At 32.8% G+C, this 21,212-nt stretch overlaps 1 protein-coding gene across 1 annotated transcript in view; it reads left to right on the top strand.

Annotated features, from left to right (window-relative positions):
• Positions 1-21,212, top strand: part of Zpbp (zona pellucida binding protein) — a 90,393-nt gene that overhangs the window by 51,565 nt on the left and 17,616 nt on the right. Inside the window, exon 7 of the mRNA XM_071608633.1 lies at positions 9,529-9,706. Coding sequence (XP_071464734.1) covers positions 9,529-9,706 — 178 coding nt within the window. The remainder of the gene's footprint in view (positions 1-9,528; positions 9,707-21,212) is intronic.

Below are 21,212 nucleotides of genomic sequence, written 5' to 3'. Positions count from 1 at the left end.
TTTAATTGCTGTTTCAATTTCATTTCTGGATATTGGTTTGTTTAGGTTTTCTGAATCTTTTTGGTTCAATTGGGGTAGATCATTTGTGTCCACAAATTTGTCATTGTTTTTAAAAATAAACAGAATTAGAGATAAGAAATAAGATGTTACCACAGACACTTCTGAAATACAGAAGATCATGAGAAACCATTTTGAAAATTTATATTCCTATAAACTATTTCCTTTCTAGTTGTATACTAAGTCTTAATAACAGGTAGTTACTCATTCCACTGTATATGTGTTTTGTCAACACTGTTCTAGTTAGCTATTTCAGGGTCAATACTTCTCTATAATACATTTTGAAAATGGTTGTATTTCCCTGAAAGATATTTTCTGGGATTTCAGTAGGAATTACATTAAACCTATTTTGGCTTATTGCATATGCATATTGATTTTTTTCATCCTTCAAACATGATATGACTCTTATGTCTTCTAATACATCTTGTATTAGCATTTTGCGTTTTGCATTTTCAGCATACAGATCATGAACATGTTTTAGGAAGTTTGTAGTATGTATTTCCATTTGTGTGATACTGTCTTTGGGTTTGTCATGTGTTGCCTTTATAATGCTGAAATAAGTTCCTTCTATCCCTAGTTTCTCCAGTGTTTTTTTTTTTTTAACATGAATGGTTGCTGTATTTTATCAAAGGCCTTTCCTGCATCTATTGAGATGATCATATGATTCTTGTTCTTATTTCTGTTTAAGTGATTAATTACATTGTAGATTTGGGTCTTTTCTCTCTTTCTTTGGTTAGTTTGGCTAAGGATTTATCAATATTACTTGTCTTTTGGAAGAACCAACTCTTTGTTGTGTTGATCTTGTGTTGTTTAAATTTTCAATTTCATTAATTTTAACTCCGATTTTTATTATTTCCTGGTCTTCCATTGATTTTGGAATTTGTTTGTTCTTCTTTTCTAAGACTTTGAGGTGCAAGATGTTTAATTTTTGGAATCTTATTTTCTTTTAGTGTAGGCACTCAATGCAATCAGTTTTCCTCTTAGTATTTCTTTCACACAGTCTCAGGAATTTTGATATGCTGTATCTCTGTCTTCATTTGTTTCTAAGAATTTCTTGATTTCTTCCCTTATTTTTTTCTTTGATTCATTCTTAATTTAAAATATTGTTTAATCCCCATGAATTTGTGTGATTTCTGTTATTTTTCTTGGTGTTCTAGTTTCTTTCCAATGTGATACATGGAATTATATAAGTTTTCTTTTTTGTATTTGCTAAGACTTAACATTGTAACCTAGAATATGGTTTGTTTTAAAGATGCTTCAATAAGCTGCTGAGAACAGAATAAATTCAGCTGTTTTGGGGTGGAATATTTTATAGATATCTCTTTGGTTCATTTGATTTATAGTATTACTTAAGTTGGATTCATTTTTATTGATTTTTATGTCTTGGTGATCTGCCTGTTGGTGATGTTTGTTGTAATTTCCCACTATTATTGTATTGTGGTCTATCTAGGATTTAATGTCAAGAAGTATTTTTTAATGTAATTAGGTGCATTGACATTTGTTGCATATACATTGTCATTATTTCTTCTCTTTGTATTCCCTTTACCAGAATAAAATGGCCCTCTTTGTCTTATCTTTTATGACATCTTATTATGATTAATTTTTGCTTAGATTCAGCTTTTTCAGATAGGAGAATGGATATTCTGGCTTGTTTTGAGATTCTGTTAGTGTGGCTTTTCCCCACCCCCATCCTTATATATTCAGCCTGTGAGTGTCCCTACCTATGAGATCTTGCAAAGAGCATATGATTGGATCTTTTCTTTTTAAATCAACTATGGGTTTTTAAAGAAATATATATTTTTGGTTATTCTTTTTAGATACACATGACAGTAGAATGTATTTTGATATATTATACATACATAGAATATATTTATTCTAATTAGGATCTCATTCTTGTAGTTGTACATGATGTGGAGTTTCCCTGATCATGTATTTATATATGAACATAGGAAAATTATGTCTGATTCATTCTATTGTCTTTTGTATTCCCATCTCCTTCCCTTCCTTTCATTTCCCTTTATCTAATCCAATGAACTTTTGTTTTTCCTTCTTCCCCACCCTCTTATTGCATTAGTGTCTACCTATCAGAGAGAACATTCAGCGTTTGTTTTTTTAGATTTGGCTTATTTCACATAGCAGGATAGTCTCAAGGTCCATCCATTTACCATCAAATGCCATAATTTCATTCTTCTTTAAGGCTGAGTAATATTCCAATGCTGATCCATTATATTAATCTCTGTCTTTTGGTCGATAGGGGGATTGTGGTTGAACTCAGAGGCACTCAACCACTGAGCCATATCCCTAGCCGTATTTTGTACGTTTTAAATTTAGAAACAGGGTCTCACTTAATTGCTCAGCATCTCACTTTTGCTGAGTCTGGCTTTGAACTTGCAATCCTCCTGCCTCAGCCTCCTAAGCCACTAGGATTACAGGTGTGCATCACTGTACCTGCCTAATCTCTGTCTTTTAACTGGGAAATTGATACCATTCATATTCAGTATTATTATGGATGGTGTTTGAGAATTACAGGCTAGCTGCTCTAATTTCACTGTTCAAGCATGAAAATGAGTGACATTAGCACTGTGTGGGCAAGGAACCTGGGAAATTTACTCCAGAAATCCCCAGCAACAAATTTTGTATTTAAAAAGTTCAATTTTATCAGCTTGTGAATGGGCCACTTTCTTCTTTGCATAAGTTTATGCACTGCTGGTCTCAGTCTTTGTTTGCTTATCTGTTGTTCACTTGATTTGTAAATATTTTGATACCAGGTTTTGAGACAATTGCTGTGTAAAATAGGAAGAAACAATTGTAATGGTGCTCTGTGTGAAAAGAACTTGCTGAGTGCCTTCACCAAAGCTGCAGAGCCTGCAGTTGAATTATTCTCACTGGTGAATAACAACAATTTTGCCCTGCAAATATGTTATGGTAGTTGTCTATGATTATAGTTAAGTGATTCTGCAAACATATCATTGAATTCTAGAATGAATTATGACTCTACTTGGGTTTAATGAAATTTCTGATATTGCTGAAATTTGCATATGTACATGTTTTTCTTTTTCAAAGCAAGATCTGCTGGTGAGAGGAAATGATTGTCTGGATTTATTATGTTTTATAAATTAATTAGTGGTATATTTAATTCTGTACATAAATTTATAGCAAGTACATACTTGTCAGATCAAAATACAAAAACAGACTTTCAAGTCTTGATGATTCCTTGTAGACACTAGGTCTTTTGAGGCCATTACTCTTGCCTACTACTGCTTAATCACATTAGTAGCTCTGTTCCCCTCTCACCCTCCTCACTGTTGAGGTTATAGTATTTCACTCCTTCCTGATAAGGTCTGGCCTGTGGCACTAACACTTATCCAATTCCTTCATCTTACAGAAGGAGAAACTGAGGATTAGAAGGCATTTTTGAATAGTGTTTGTTAACTATTATGACTTGGTATGGAATTTTTAAGTACCTTATTTTAAATCATTCATTTTAGAGGAAGTCAGATCCTTATGACAAAGGAGATAAGACGGATAACATTCAAATGAGGAACTACTTAATAGTTTCTGAATTTTGCTAGGTAGCAGTCTACACCCTGCATTAGACCTTTTATTACCTCTGGGACATAACCAGATCTGAATACCTTAAAGTCTTATAACCTAAGCAATCCAGAACATTAATTTATTAAAGACCTGAAAAATTCTTAGGGGGAAAAAAGATTTTCTTCCATGTTAGTTCCAAGTAAAGCTTTTGTATTTAGTTCTGTGAGCCATAGACCAGTCAGTGTTTGTGTATGCTTTAAAGAAGGGTTGAGGTTAATTTTTCTCCTGTGAATTTCGGATTCCTTTAGTACCATTAGTTGAAAAATTGTTCTTTTCTCATTGACTTAACCTTCACAACTTTGTCACAATAAACTGAGCATATGTAATATTTCTGGACTGTCTTCTGTTTCTTGACCAATATATCATCTTTGCTCTAGTACTAAACTTTTGATTACTATAGTATTAAACCAAGTTAATCTTTAGCTTGGGGTCCTCCTAGAGGTGCTGGCACAGGAGCTTCATCACTGGTTGCTATGGATTTCTCACCACCCGGTTCTTGTACATCAACCCAGGGGCCTGAGACTGCTTGCTCAGAGGGTGCTGGGGTGCTGTATTGCGTCTGCTGGCTCCTTCTTTTGGGTGCAGGAGCACAGGATGCTGGGCTCAGGGCCATCTCTCTGACTGCTATAGAATGCTATGCACTTGTTTTCCTCTATAGTGTTTTCTTTAAAGGAACATAGAGCCTGGTGGCTGTTTGCTAAGCTTGGAACTTGTGATTGTGACCTCTCTGTAGGTGGCCTGTGGTGCAGAAGCATCACCTCCTGCCCTGCAGCCAAGGAAGGTTGTTAAGGTACTATTACTGTGACTCTCTTGGTCAGCTGTTCTTTCACTACTTCCTTAATGGACTGTGGAGGGATTGGACGTTCCTGCTTACGTCTCCTCTGCCATCTTCAGGCTCCACTTGCTGGCTTCCTTTCTTTCTTTTTTTATTATTATTTTTGTACTGGGGATTGAACCCTGGGGTGCTTAACCACTGAGCCTTTCATTTTATTTTTTATTTAGAGACAAGGTCTCAATAAGTCATACTTATTGCTCCATGTGGACTGATTTTTACCATTCTATTACATATCATTTACTGTGGCTTTCTGTTCTTTGTGTTAACTATTTTTGTTTGTATGGATCTAAAATAAAATTTTCCCTTATTTTTCTGTGCTTTACAGTTTTTTTTTTCTTTTTTACTCTTTAAATGGTTTGGCTTTGTTTTAACAAATATACTTGACAGTAGTACTGTTAGTTTATTTTATCCTCCTAAAAAATGCAAGGAATTTAAATGCCTTTTTTAACTCGTGACCTGATTTCTTCTTTAATTGTTGTTTTCCAGTATTTTAGTTTTATTTTATTGATTTTTTTCTATTTGATATCAAAGTTATTTCAGTAGGTCATTGACTTCTTATATTAAACCACAATTTTATGTGTTTATTTGCTTTTCTTTCCTTCTTGCATTCAGGTCCTTTGTTTTCTAGTCATTATCTTTTAGAATTTATCATGCTTCCTATTTCTGCAGAAAAATTGCTCTCCTCAGTTCAAGAAGAATTTCAGCCAGAGTCCTTTTTAAATTGCCTTTTCACCATTTGCCTTTCTGGAATTTCTAATCTTTTATTTTGAATTGTCTATTGATTTCTCCATCTCTCTTATACTTTTCTATGGTTTTTTTCCTAGTTATGTTTTGCATTCTGAAAAAAAATTTCACATACTTCTTGCATTTTATTATTTTAGCTCATTTGGACTTTTGTTTAGTCTGTCCATTGAATTTTTTGAAGAATTTTCTTCAGGTAAATTTATTATTTTAGAATTTTTATTTTTTATTCATTATTAAGATCATTTTGATGCATTATAATTGTATATATAGTGCCATTTGTTGTTACATATTCATTATTCATGTATATAACATAATTTGTTCAGTTTTATTTCCTAGTACTTCCCTTTTCTTTTCACTTTGCCCTGTGATGAAAGTAAAAGGGAGATCATTAGAGCTGGAATTACAAGTGTGTACCACTGTACCCAGTTAGTCCATTGAATTTTTAATTTCATTCCATTCACTATTTGTAGTTCAGGCAGGTTTTTTTTTGTTGTTGTTGTTCATATATACTTTTTTCTCTTTTATGGTATAATTTTACTTTTTCATGTTTTTATTCCATTTTTATGTCTATATTTAAAACATGCTTTACATCATTTTTATAAAACTTATATTTCATTATCTTGTATTAATCTGGCTGTTTGTTGTCTCTGATTATTTCTTCATTTTATCATGTTCTTCATAATTCATTTGGATGAAGTCATGAGTATTAGACTTTTATTGCTAGACAGCTGGTTTGGTCTAGGCATGTGTATATTTCTGTACAGTTTCATCAAGTGTCCATGTTCCTATTTCCCCTAGTGCTCCAGGGTTGTTCTCAAGCAAAGGCAATTTTTATGTAAATTTTTTGGCCTACAATTTCTGTTAGAAAAACTTCAAATCTACTTGAAAGCAGACAATTATGTAGGAATTTACAGAGGTGTTTTTGGTTCCCTTATCCCTCTATTTTTCACCTTTCCCCCACCTCCTCCTTCACCATCCTACACCCCAGCTGACACCGAGAAGCTTTCCTTCCCCCACCCCCCAATTTTGAAACTGAAAAAATTTCCATGTCCACTGTTTTACTTAGAGTCTTACTCTCTTTTTACAGGCTTAAGGCTTTTCTCCGTTTTTCTTTAGGCTGATAAAATTGTAACACCTTGGAATACTGAGATTGACATCAAATGAATTAGGGACACAGCTACTAATTAGGATTGTAGTTTTCTTCTCATTTATAGCTCTTAAGTCTTTTTCTTCCTCTTTATCTTGCTTTCTACTTCTTTTTCCCTACCTCCCTCCCTTTCTTTTTCCCTTCCTGCCTTCTTATCTTCTATCTTTCCTCTTTCTATTTCTTTGTAGAAATATGTCTACACAAGATTGTTCTGTTGTGTTCAAATAGGTCATTTTTAGCGCAAAGATTTCTCAAAATACATGGTATACCACCTAGTTAGAAATGGAAGTACCTTCCTGTATTTTAAAATATTTTTCTCCATGTTCACTCCTTATCTATTTTGATGAGCAATATATTACTAAAAAATGTTAATATATCAGCTTAGATATCTAATCATTACAAAATATAAATAATAAATTTTCTTTAATTTTTATTCTTAAGTGCCTTTTTTTAAAATGCAAGTTTCAGTTCATGTGCAACAACCACCACTTCAGTGGCATCCATTGGTAAAGATTGGATTCTGTTTTTTGCTTCAGGATTTTGTAGTCCCCACATTACAATGTGGAAGTTTTCTTTCCTCAAATCCTGTAGTACTTATTATACTTGATAGGAGTAGATTTTAACTTTCATAAAATTAAAGTTGTTTTATAACCCTTTATTTTCTTCATCAAATCTTTGGTTCGGCTTTTAAACTTACCTCTGTCTCATAGATCTCTGCCTGATCCACTCATAATTGAGCACATTATCCCTGTTCTGATGTTTCTAACATGAAAGAGACAATTTTGAGTTTTTATAATTGTTTTCTGCAGTTCTCCATTGAGACATTTTATATCTGGACATATTACCTCTCATTCATTTCCTGAGAATCAAGGTCATTTATTTTATTTTATGAAAATTTACATGTCTTTTTTATTCTTACAAGACACCTTTAAGCTTCCTCTTCTTTTTACTTTTTAGTATTAATTCTAATCACACTTGGAGATATATAATCATTTTTCCCCAGGAATTCCCAAATACAGGAATTATGCAAAGGTGTCTAAAGGACTCCTATATAGGTTTAATATTTGTAAATCTTGTGTATATTAGTTCTCACTCAGTGGAATTATAACTCAAGTTAGACTCTGATCTTGTATAATGTATAATTTGTTCCCTACCCAGAACTAGGTAGTTGTCTTCTAAGTTGGTTTGACAAAACTAGAGTAAATACTGAAACCTTTCTAGTTAATTTTATTTACTGTCTATACTTGGCATGGCCAGTGGAAGATTATGGTATTTAATATTAGTTGTTCAACTTCTCCATACAAAAGCACATGTTTTAACTACTGCTCACTTTTGAAATAGCAGCAGTTGCTTTTTCAGTCCTGTGATCATTGACCAGTTGTTGTAGAACATATTCTTTTTATATATGTTTCTATAAAGTTTCTTGGGGGTAGCAAGAGGAATAGAGTGGACTAGTAAATCTCTTGTTTATTTAGTCATATTCATTATCACTTAAACAAGATTACTAGTTTGTTGAGATTGTTTTTATAGTTATGTTCTTAAATCATCCAGATTGGTTTAGTAAGTTTACTTTTGCATTTGGAATCCTTATCCAACTCATAGACTTCTTCAGCTGTACTGCTTGCTAACCCTATGTCCTAATAATTTCAGGTCCTAATTATTAACCCTACTCAATATAAAAATGTTAAGTTAGTGATTTACAAAATTTATGACCTTCTTTTCATTTATATTGGGAGATCTATCCTCCTCTTCCTTTTAGAGGGAAAATAAGGAACAATACTCTTATATTTTTATCTACCAGATTTTCTCAATTCTGAGATCATTGCTTTATTTTGCTTTTGGTACTGGGACTTGAATCTAGGATTGCTTTATCACTGAACTACATCCCTAGTCCTTCTTATTTTAAAATTTTTTGGTAGGTCCTTTTTAAGTTTCTGAGGGTCTTGCTAAGTTGCAGAGGCTGGCCTTGAACTTGTGATCTTTCTGCCTCAGCCTCCTGAGTTGCTGTTATACTGGAATTTCAGACTTGCACTACCACACCTAGCAGTTCATTGATGTTTCTTTTTTCTTTAATTTTTTTCTTTTTCTTTTTTGTGTAGGATTTTAGGAAGCTGAATGATTTATGAATGTGTCTCTATGAAACTTACAAATTGTATTTTCACATTTAAATATAATTAGTTAAATAAGCATTCACATCTATTCTTAAGTATGTATTTAAATAAAATTTGTGTTTGATCAAGTAAAAATCAATGGATTTCCCCCATATTATCAGAATAACAAAAATAACATTTAAACAGTGAAAAGCTATGAAATAATAGAAAAGACTTGTATATTTACAATCAGTTTAGTATGTTGAAAATCTATTTGTTATTATAGAAGTTTTCATGGAAGTATGTACTTTACAAAATATTTAAAGAACTCAGAAAAGTTGAAGTGTACCACTAGTGGTTATAGATGAACCTGTTCTCTGTGCTTCTGACTGGGTGAAAGTTAGTGTGGCAGAATGGAGGAGAACTAACTATAGAGGGTTTGAATCATAACCATGCTTCATGTTTTTTGTACAGATCTTATCACTCATAGAAAAGTATAATCTTGTTTTTGATTTATGAGTTAAGCTAGAATATATTACAAACATAAAGGTAATTATAGAACAGAATGATCTCCTAAGTATTTTATAAACTTATTTTTTAGATGCAGACCTAAAGATTGTAATAGGTGTTGTATTTTCTCTTGTTTTTACACCTAATTTTCTTTTTGAAAAGAGTGAAGGGGGTGCCAGAGAATATGCTTCTTAATGATTCTTAAAATATATTCCTTTATGTTTAATTTCATAGAAAACATTCAATTTCAAGCCACTATCTTGATTTTTCTCTGATGTTTTCTATGTGCTACTAAAAATTCAAAGAGAACAAAATGTTTGATTATATATTCAAATGGACTCTTTGTGTTATTTAAGAAAGTACCTTTGGAAATATTGGAGGCATATAGGTGACATCTTTTTAGTTTTACATGTGTTATTATTGTATTCATATCCTTTGAGTGCAAGATAAAATAAACACCCGAGGCTGTTTTATCCTGCCTTCTGTCTTCTCTGTTCTAAAATTACATTTATTTTTGACTAATATTTTTTCATATTTTATTTTTATTTTAGGCTAAAAATCTCATAGAGAGATTTTTCAGTCAACAAGTAGAAGTTCTAGGCAGACGTTCAGATCCATTGCCTGAAATATACTACATTGAAGGTACTCTCCAAATGGTTTGGATCAATCGCTGCTTTCCAGGGTATGGAATGAATACCCTGAAGCATCCAAAATGTCCTGAATGCTGTGGTATGTAATGAACTATGATTTCATGTTGTATATTGATAAAAATTCACTTATTTCATTATGCCTGAGTGAATGTCTATCAGTTTTTTTTTATTGTCAGCTGTATATTTTTTTAAATTATTCAAGGTAGTATGTTTGAGGAGGCTGTGTGAATCTAAGATGTAAAGGAAAAAAGCGGCTTCATTTTGACCTTGGTATTACTATGACAGCAAAGGTTCAATGGCTTTAGGCAGTTATCTGGGAAGAAACAAAGATAATAGTTATAAGTTACTTTAGAGTTATTTACCCTAGATATAACCAAATGATATATCTTAGAAACTGTTATCAGTGAGTTTAATTTTGTGTAGTCTAGAGTAGGTAGGGAATTTTGTGGGTTTTTTTTTTTCCTTTTAGAAATAAGTATTTGAATTATTTTATTATAATTTTTTCTGACTTTTGATACTAGCACTAAAGGTTCTTAGTCACTCTCTGACATTCATCTGTCTTCATCTTTATTATAGAGGAATTCTACAAAAGTGGTTGCCTTTGTATTAAAAGAATTTGCATTTTTGTTATCAAGAATTGAATGGGTCAGTTAATTTCTAGTCTTAAAATCTTCCTATTATTAATATTGCTAAGTCAGTACCTTTTTTTTTCATCTTTTTAAATTTGTTCTCCTGTTTATCCAAGTTAGATTAAAAATCTTTTCATATAATGGAGCACCAAGTGTTCTTTTTACTTTTGTTTGGTTAGATTTTGCTTTATTACTTTTTTCTTCTATTGTTTTTGTTTAACTATATGGAATTTGACAAAATGTATTAAAATTGTTTTAGAAAATACAATACAAATTTAATAAATAAATTACTTCCAGATGGAAACTTTGTAACTATTTTGACAACAGTGGTATTGTGTATCAGTGTAGCACAGATAAGGATAAAGAAAAGGCTAGAAATAACAAGGAATGAAAGTGGAACATAGTAGTTTAGCTCTCTATTTATATGCATTTCTATTTGTTTTCAGTAAAGACTTTAATGCTAAATTAAAATTATTAAAATATTTATATCTCATAAGGAATTTTGATTTTTTTAAATTTTATTTTATTTCTATATTATTTTGTTGGTACATTACAGCTTTACATAATGGTGTGACTTGTTGTTATGTATTGATACATACACACAGTATAATAATATAGTTTGGCCAGTATCACTCCTGAGCACTTCCTCACTTCCTCTTCTCCTCCCTTACCCCCTTTCCTCTATTATACTATCATAAAATTTAAAAATCTATACAATATTAAGAAATTATTAAAACATATGGAAAAAAGATAATCCCAGAGAATGGTAAAAAAAATCATAATGGATTTGACTCCCCCAAAATTAGTACCCATAACATATTAAGAATATTTTTAAAAACACAAAACCAAAATAAAGGGCAAACAATTTGAATAAGTACTTTACAAAAGACTAATTCCAAATGACCAAAGAATATCTGAAAATAAGAATTTATGTTTAACTTTATTTTAAGCAGGTACAATGGAAGAGGGCAAATAAGGGTGAAAAATGGATCATGCTAGGAGTTCAAATGGGGAAAAACCACTCTGGAGAGTAACTAGGTTGAGGTTAGTGCTTCATTAATTAGATTGTCAAGAAAGGCTTCTCTCAAAAATTAAAGGAGCAGGAGATTATGCTGTATTTCCATTTTGTGTCCTATATGTGTGTGGTGTGTGTTTGTGTGTGTGTGTGTATCTGTGTGTATGTGTTTATACATTTTCATTTAAACTTACCTCAATTAAAATACTATATTTATAGAGGTCTTATAGATATTTTACTTAGCTTTATATTTAGGTACCTGATATTCTCAAACTTTCTATTTTTAAATCATTTTTAAATTAAGAAAAATTGCAAAAGTTGTAAAGAGAATTCCTATATACCCTTCATTACACGTATCTTGATTTTAACACCTTAATAACATTATTATTATTATTATTATTAAATTAGGGTATTAACATTAATATACTACAACTGATTAGACTATAGAAATTATTCATATTTTGCCAGTATTCCTAATAATGTCCTTTGAGGACCAAGATTCAATATAAAATATGATATTTACATTGCTTGCATCTCTATAATCAATTGGAGTTTCTGCTTTTCATGACCTTGACACAAGGAGACTTATTTTGTAAGATGTATCCCAATTTGAATCTAGTTTTCTCATGATTAGGTTCAAATTTATGCATTTTGGGCAATAATACTTCACAAATGATGATATGTCCCTTTCCAAATGTCATTTCAAGAGATATGTGTTATTTAAACATCTTATTACTTATGATGTTCACTTTGATGAGTTAAGGTCATATCTTCCAATTTTTTTCATTTTTATCCCTTTTTTAAAATTAATTTATCATTGGGAAACTCTTTGAGATATAAAAACATATGCATATTCATCACACTTTGTCCACTAATTTTAGCATCCAGTGACATTTCCTTCTTATGATAATTGTTTATGTTTTATTTGCCCTAATGGTGATTATTCGTTCATTTTCCATCACTGTCACAAAATACCTGAGATAATCAACTGATAAAGAGGAAAGGTTTATTCTGGCTCACAGTTTTGGAGGTGTCACTCCATAGTTGGTTGGCTTTAGTGATGTGTAGTACATTGTGTCAAGAGCTCAGGGCAGAAGAGGCCTATTCACTTCATAGATATTACAAAGCCTGAGAGACAGGAAGGGGCCAGTATCCCAATGTATCCCGAAAGGGCATACTTCAAATGACCTAAATATATCCCACTAGCCCTACTTCTCAAAAGTTCCACCATCTCCCAGCAGCACCACAGACTGGGGACCAGTCTTTGAGCACATGAACCTTTGAGAAGTACTGCTGATCCAAGTATAGCAACCATTTTTTATGTTCATCATTACATGTTTATTGAATGTAATTCTCTAAGGGACAGCTATCTTCTCTCTAGTTTATTTTTATTTATCAATATAAGCTTATAAATGTATTCTTTTGTTGTAATCCATTGCTATAATTATTTATTATATTATTCAAATTATCCAAGTTTTGCCACTGCACATTCCCTGAAGTGAGATTGTATATTTACTCATATATATATATATATATATATATATATATATATATATATATATATATAAATAATATATATATCTTATATATATTTCTTATTTTATGGCACTGTATGATGTTCCAGGTCTGTATTCTAATTATCCTGCCCAAACCCTTTCCTCAGATGTATCTCAAGGAGTGCTGCTCCTTTTTTACTCTTGGGAAGGAAAACATTTAATATACATTTTTTAGTATGTTTTTTAAATTAGAGCTTTGCAGTTATACATAGAGGTTGAGGTCATACCAACGAAATACACCATTTTAATCAAGTGTAAAATTCAGAGGTATAAAGTACATTCATAAAATTATGTACCCATCATCACCATCAATTTAAGAATGTTCTCACATCCCAGAAACAAACTCTGATTGAGTTAAGTAGTAACTAGATTCACTGTTTTCTCACCTACTGCTAATAGTTATTCTATTTTCTGTCCTTTTCAATTTTTTACTCTAGGTAACTGATAAATGGAATCTTGTAGTCCTATGAATCTGGCTTGTTTCAGTTAAAATACTTTCAGGGTTCATCCTTGTGGTAGAATGCATTTGAAATGAATTCCTTTTAAGATTGAACATGTATATGCCACAGTTTGTTTATCCATTCATCTGTTGATGATGGATATTTGAGTCATATCCATCTTTTGGCTCTTGTGAATAATGCTGTGATGAAATATGGTATACAGTTTTCTGTCCCAGTACCTACTTGTACACATCTTTGCCTTGATATCTAAAAGTGAAGTTACTGGATCCAATGGTAGTTTTAGGAGAAGCCAAATTCTTCACAGTGGCTGCACCATTTTATATTATCATGAGTAATGCACAACAGTTCCATTTTTTTCCATCTCCTTACCAACACTTTGTTATTGTTTGTATTTAAAATTATCCTAATGAATGGGATGTGTTATCCATTGTGATATTTATTTATATTTCCATAATGATTGATAAATACTGAGCAATCTTATATGTTCTTATTTTACATTTCTATATATCTTTTGGAGAAATTTCTATTGAAATCTTTTTTTCTGGTTTTAAATTAAGTGTCTTTACTTTTATTTTGAGTTACATGAGTTTGACATAATGCCCTATCAAATATATCTTTTGCAAATATTTTCTCTCATACTTTGTTTTTTCAACTCTCTTGATTATACCTTAAACACTGAAATTCACTAAGTTGTAAATATTGTTGAAGTCCAATGTATTTTTTCTTTTATTTCCTATTCTTTTGGTGTCAGACCCAAGAAGTTAAAGTCAAATCTAATGTCATGAAACTTTGTTCTTATGCCAAAAGTTTTAAAGCTTGAGCCTTAAAACTCTAGGTATGTTATTCATTTTGAGTTAATTTGTATGTCTGATATAGGTAAGGGTACAACATAACTAATTTGCATATGTATATCCAATTTATTGCAGCACCATTTGTTGAAAAGGTTACATTTTACCCATAGCCTCTTTGTTAAAAATCAGTTGAAATTATGTGAATGGTTTGATTTGAGCTCTCTATTCTGTTACAGTGGTTTATATGTCCCCATCTTTACACTGTCTCAATCAATGTAGCATTGTAGTAAATTTTGAAACCAAGATGTGGGAGTCCTCTAACTTGTTCTTTGTTAAGATTATTCTGGCTATTTAGAGTCTCATGAGATTCCAAATGAATTTTTTAATTGATTTTTTTAAATGCACGACAGCAAATGCATTACAATTCTTATTACACATATACAGCACAATTTTTCATATCTTTGTATATAGAGTATGTTCATGCCAATTCCTGTATTTTACATGTACTTATTTTTGCATTATAATTCTTATTGCACAAATATATCACAATTGTTCATATTTCTGTTTGTATATAAACTAAGTTCACACCCAATTCGTGTATTCATACATGTTCTTTGGATAATGATGTCCATCACCTTTCACCATCCTTGCTATTTCCCTGCCCCCTCCCTTTCCCTTCCACCCCTCTTCCCTATCTAGAATTCATCTATTCCTCCATTCCTCTCCCTCCCTACCCCACTATGAGTAAGTCATCTTATATCAGAGAAGACATTCAGCATTTGTTTTTTGGTGATTGGCTAACTTCACTTAGCGTTATCTTCTCCAATGCCATCCATTTACCTGCAAATGCCATGATTTTATTCTCTTTTATTGTGGAGTAAAATTGTATATATGTCACATTTTTTATCCATTCATCCACTGAAAGGCGTCTAGGATGGCTCCACAGTTTAGCTATTGTGAATTGTGCTGCTATAAACATTGATGTGGCTGTGTCCCTGTAGTATGCTGTTTTTAAGTCCTTTGGGTATAGTCTGAGGAGAGGATTAGCTGGGTCAAATGATGGTTCCATTCCCAGTTTTCCAAGGAATCTTCATACTGCTTTCCATATTGGTTGCACCAACTTGCAGTCCCACCAGCAATGCATGAGTGTACCTTTTCCCCCACATCCTTGCCAACACTTACTGTTGTTTTGTCTTCATAATAGCTGCCATTCTGACCGTAGTGAGATGATATCTTAGAGTAGTTTTGATTTGCATTTCTCTAATTGCTAGAGATGATGAACATTTTTTCATATATTTGTTGATTGATTGTATATCCTCTTCTGAGAAGTGTCTGTTCAGGTCCTTGGCCCATTTATTGATTGAGTTATTTGTTTTTTTGGTGTTTAGATTTTTGAGTTTTTATATACCCTAGAGATTAGTGCTCTATTTGATGTGTGAGGGGTAAAAATTTGCTCCCAAAATGTAGGCTCTCTATTCATTTCATAGATTTTTTTTGGCTGAGAAGAAAATTTTTAGTTTGAGTCCATCCCATTTATTAATTCTTGGTTTTAATTCTTGTGCTGTAGGAGTGTTATTAAGGAACTTGGGACCTAATCCCACGTGATGACGATTAGGGCTTACTTTTTCTTCTATGCATAGTCTCTGGTTTAATTCCTAGGTCCTTGGTTCATATTGAGTTAAATTTTGTGCATAGTGAGAGATAGGATTTAATTTCATTTTGTTGCATATAAATTTCCAGTTTTCCCAGCACCATTTCTTGAAGATGCTATCTTTTCTCCAGTGCATGTTTTCGGCACCTTTGTCTATATATAAGATAATTGTAATTTTGTGGGTTAGTCTATGTGTCCTCTATTCTGTACTATTGGTCTACCAGTCTGTTTTGATGTCAATACCATGCTGTTTTTGTTACTATTGCTAAGTAGTATAGTTTAAGGTCTGGTATAGCGATGCCACCTACTTCACTCTTCCTGCTAAGGATTGCTTTAGCTATTTTGGGTCTCTTATTTTTCCAGATGAATTTCTTGATTGCTTTTACTATTTCTATGGGGAATGCCATTGGGATTTTGATCAGAATTGCATTAAGTCTGTATAGTGCTTTTGGCAGTGTGGTTATTTTGATAATATTTATTCTGCCTATCCAAGAGCAAGGTAGATCTTTCCATCTTCTAAGGTCGTCTTTGATTTCTCTCTTTAGGGTTCTGTAGTTTTCATTGTATAGATCTTTTACCTCTTTAATTAAGTTGATTCCAAAGTGTCTTTTTTTATGTTATTGTGAATGGGGTAGTTTCCCTCATTTCCTTTTCAGAGGATTTGTCATTGATATACAGAAATGCCTTTGATTTATGGGTGTTGGTTTTATATCTTGCTGAATTCATTTACTAGTTCTGGAAGTTTTATGGTAGAGTTTTTTGGGTCTTCTAGGTATAGAATCATACAGTCAGCAAATAGTGCTAACTTAAGTTCTTCTTTTCCTGTACATAGCCCTTTTATTTCTTCTGGCTGTCTGATTGCTGTGGCCAAAGTTACAAGAACTATGTTGAATAGAAGTGATGAAAGAGGGCATCCCTGTCTTGTTCCAGTTTTTAGAGAGAATGCCTTCAGTTTTTCTCCATTTAGAATGATGTTGGCCTGAAGCTTATTGTAGATAGCCTTTACGATTTTGAGATATGTTCCTGTTATCCCTAGTTTTTCTAGTGTTTTGAACATAAAGGGGTGCTGTATTTTGTCAAATTCTTTTTCTGCATCTCTTGAGATGATCTTATGATTCTTTAAGTCTATTGATGTGATAAATTACACTTTTTGATTTCCATATGTTGAACCAACCTTGCATCCCTGGGATAAATCCCACTTGATCATGGTGCAAAATATTTTGGATATGTTTTTGTATTCAATTTGCCAGAATTTATTGAGAATTTTTGCATCTGTGTTCATTGGAGATATTGATCTAAAGTTTTCTTTCTTTGATGTGTCTGCCTGGTTTTGGAATCAGGGTGATATTGGCCTCATAGAATGAGTTTGGAAATACTCCCTCTTTCTCTATTTCCTGAAATAAATTGTAGAGTATTGGTATTAGTTCTTCTTTAAAGGTCTTGTAAAACTCGGCTATATATCCGTCTGGTCCTGGGCTTTTCTTGGTTGGTAAGCTCTGATGGCATCTTCTATTTCCTCACTTGATATTGGTCTGCTTAAATTGTGTATATCTTCATGACTCAATCTGGGCAAATCCTATGACTAAAGAAATTTGTCGATGCCTTCAATGTCTTCTCTTTTATTGGAGTATAAGATTTCAAAATAATTTCTAATTTTCCTCTGTATTTCTGTAGTGTTTGTTGTGATATTACCTTTTTCATCATATATGCTGATAATTTGAGTCCTCTTTCTCCTTCTCTTTATTAGCCTGGCTAAGGGTAGGTCTACTTTGTTTATTTTTTCAAAGAACCAACTTTTGTTTTGTCAGTTTTTTTCAATTATTTCTTTTGTTTCGATTTCATTTCTGATTTTAATTATTTCTTGCCTTTTACTGCTTTTGCTGCTGATTTGTTCTTCTTTTTCTAGGGCTTTGAGAGGTAGTGTGAGGTCATTTGTTTGTTGACATTTTTTATCTTTTAAGGAATGAACTCCATGCAATGAATTTTCCTCTTAGTACTACTTTCATAGTGTCCCAGAGATTTCGATATGTGTGTCTATGTTCTCATTTACCTCTAAGAATTTTTTACTCTCCTCCTTGATGTCTTCTGCAACCCATTGTTCATTGAGTAGCATATTGTTTAGCCTCCAGGTGATGGAGGAATTTTTATTTTTTATTTTGTCGATGATTTCCAATTTCATTCCATTATAATCTGATAAAATGCATAGTAGTATCTATACTTTTTTGTATTTGCTAAGAGTTGTTTTATGACATAATATATGGTCTATTGTGAGAAGGATCCATGTGCTGCTAAGAAGAAAGTGTATCTGCTTAATGCAGGTTGAAATATTCTGTATATCTCAGTTAAGTCTAAGTTTATTGATTATATTATTGAGGTGTATAGGTTCTTTATTCAACTTTTGTTTGGAAGATCTATCCAATGGTGAGAGAAGTGTGTTACAGTCACCCAAGAGTATTGTGTTGTGGTCAATTTGACTCTTGAACTTGAGAAGAGTTTGTTTGATAAACATAGCAGCACCATTGTTTGGGTCATATATATTTAGAATTATATGTCTTGTTGGTGTATGGTTCCCTTGAGCTGTATGTAATGTCCATTTTTATCCCTTTTGATTAATTTTGGCTTGAAGTCTACTTTATTTGATATGAGGATGGAAACCCCTGCTTGTTTCCACAGTCCATGTGAGTGGTATGATTTTTCCCAACTTTTCACCTTAATTCTGTGTATATCTTTTCCTATGAGATGAGTCTCCTGGAGGCATCATATTGTTGGGTCTTTTTTAATCCAATCTGCTAGACTATCTTTTGATTGGTGAGTTTAAGCCATTAACATTTAGGGTTATTATTGAGACATGGTTTGTAATTCCAGCCATATTTGTTTATTTTTTTATTTAACTTGACTTGGTTTTCCTCTTTGATTAGTTTTTCCTTTCGTGTAGTACCTCCCTCTGCTGATTTTCATTGTTGTTTTTTTTATTTCCTCTTCATAGGATATTTGGCAAAGGATGTTTTATAGTGCCGGTTTTCTAAGTATAAATTCTTTTAACTTTTGTTTATCATGGAAAGTTTTTGTTTCATCTTCAAATCTAAAGCTTAATTTTGCTGTGTATAAGCTTCTTGGTTGGCACCCATTCTCTTTCAGAACTTGATATATGTTGTTCCAGGATCTTTTAGCTTTCAGAAAACTCTGCCGTTGTCCGATTGGTTTTCCCCTACATGTAATCTGATTCCTTTTTCTTGTGGCTTTTAAAATTCTCTCCTTATTCTGTATGTTGGGTATTTTCATTATAATGTTTCTTGGTGTGGATCTGTTGTGATTTTGTACATTCGGCATCCTGTATGCTTCTTGAATTTGGATTTCCAATTCATTCTTCATGTTTGGAAAGTTTTCTGATATTATTTCTTTGAATAGATTGTTCATTCCTTTGGTTTGGACCTCTATGCCTTCCTCTATTCCAATAACTCTTAAATTTGGTCTTTTTTGCTCATTGTTTCTTACCATTTTCGCTGTGTGGTCTATGTTCTTTTCAAGATGATATATTTTATCTTTATTGTCTGATGCCGTATCTTCCAAGTGATGTTTTCATTTGAGCTTTTAATTTGCTTTTTTATTTCTTTCCATTTCAAGGATTTCTGTTTTGTTTTGTTTTGTTAGAAACTCTGTCTCCCTGTTGAGGTGATCTTTTGCTTCTTGGATTTGTTTATGTAGCTCATTGTCAAATTGATCTTTCACTGCTTGTATTTGTTCTCTTATGTCTTCTTTGAGTTCACAGAACATTTTAACCATGTAAATTCTGAAATCTTTCCCTGTAATTTTTTCTGCTGTAGCTGCCAATGATTCTAATGATGTGTTATATTGATTTGTTTGTTGTACTTTCTTCTCTTCTCTTTCCATGTTGCTCGTGTGTCTTCCTTCCATCTCTGTGGGTCTGGTGTGTTATTGTTTTTACCCTATAGATTTGTAGTACTCTTGTAGGGTTCCAAAATCCCTCCTTTGTGGGGAAGGACAGTGTTAATAGATCCCAATATCAACAATACATCACCTATGAACAATTTGTTGTTATGAAGACATTTACAGTTTAGTCTCAATGTCCGGGAATGTTGGATTCATTATTGTTTATTTAAAATATAAACAGTAGTTTCATAAAAAGGTTTACAGTTTTTGGCAGTGGACAGTGAACTGGGGGTTAGGCACAGGACAATATGTGGAGAGGGAAAGATGTGAGGGTATATAGTTAATATATCTTAGGAAATGTGAAAGAGAAATCTAATGAAGAGAGTTAGTAGCAAGGGAATAGACACGAAGTAATTTAGGATAGACAAGTACATGGGCAGACAGTAGAGTACATAAAAAACACACACATATGTATTTAGAAAAATACAGGATGTGAAAATAGTAAAACATGGGGGGGGGGTGAATGAAGAAGAAAGAAAAAAGGGAAAAAAAGAAAGAAAAAGAGAAAAAGGGGGGGCTTATGCAACTCCTCTATAGTATATTATTCAGGTGACTCAGTCCTCAAAGTCCTATTTCATGCCAAGTTCTTGGTTTTACATATGTTGGGGATGTGAGGGCCAGAGGATAGAAGGGTAGAAGAGAAATAAGAAGAAGAAAACAAAAACCCGAAAGAAGAAACCAGGGTTGTTGCTAGTTTTAGAGATCCGTTTCTTTCCTGCTTCTCTTCTCATCCAGTAGGTGGGGTTGTCTGTTTTAAGCTGCTGTCTCTGCCCTCAGGATAGTATAGGTAACCAGGGTGAGAATACTGGACCTGCTCAGATGGAGATCTAATCTGAGAGTCACGCCCCCAAATATGGCAAGAAAGATTTTCCAAGATGGAGTCGGTCTGCTTCCAGCACCAGGGTGTCTGGTGAGGTTGGAGGAGCTGGGCGATGGCCTTGTGCTTTGGATAGATAGCAGCCAGCTGTCCTGTGTGGGAACAGATCACAGTCTGGAGTTCTGCAGAGGTGCTGATAGGTGATTCTGCTAAGCCACTTGAGAGCCGTGTGTGAGCTAGAACTTTGCTGGCTTTGGGTCCAGAGTCCAGAGTCCTACTTGAATGCAGAGGCTCTGATTTCTGCATGGGGGTGGGGGTCACAGTGTTATTGATTTCTGTGAAAATCCACTAGATGGGGGTCCTCTCACACTCTCTGAGATGTTGTATTCTTACTAGGAGAGACCTGGGTCACATATCAAAATAGGATGCTTCCTCTTTTGGCCCCACATCTTGCAGTCCTTTATATGAATTTTTGAGTGGACTTTGCTGTTTCTGCAAAATCCTGATGGCATTCTTATAGGGACTGAATTAAATCTATAGATCAATTTGGATAACATTTCTTTTTTGAAAATATTATTTTAATCCATAAACACAGGATTCCTTTTTAGTTATCTGTATTTTCTGCAGTATGTTGTAGCATTCATTGTATAGGTCTTTTGCTTCTTTGGTAAAAATTTATTCCTAAGCATTTCAATGTTTTTAATGCTATTGTAA

This window comes from Marmota flaviventris, chromosome 1 (genome assembly GCF_047511675.1).
Source record: "Marmota flaviventris isolate mMarFla1 chromosome 1, mMarFla1.hap1, whole genome shotgun sequence".
NCBI classification, from domain to species: domain Eukaryota; kingdom Metazoa; phylum Chordata; class Mammalia; order Rodentia; family Sciuridae; genus Marmota; species Marmota flaviventris.
Note: the sequence above shows the minus strand (reverse complement) of the source record. Positions and strands in the feature narration are given on the sequence as shown.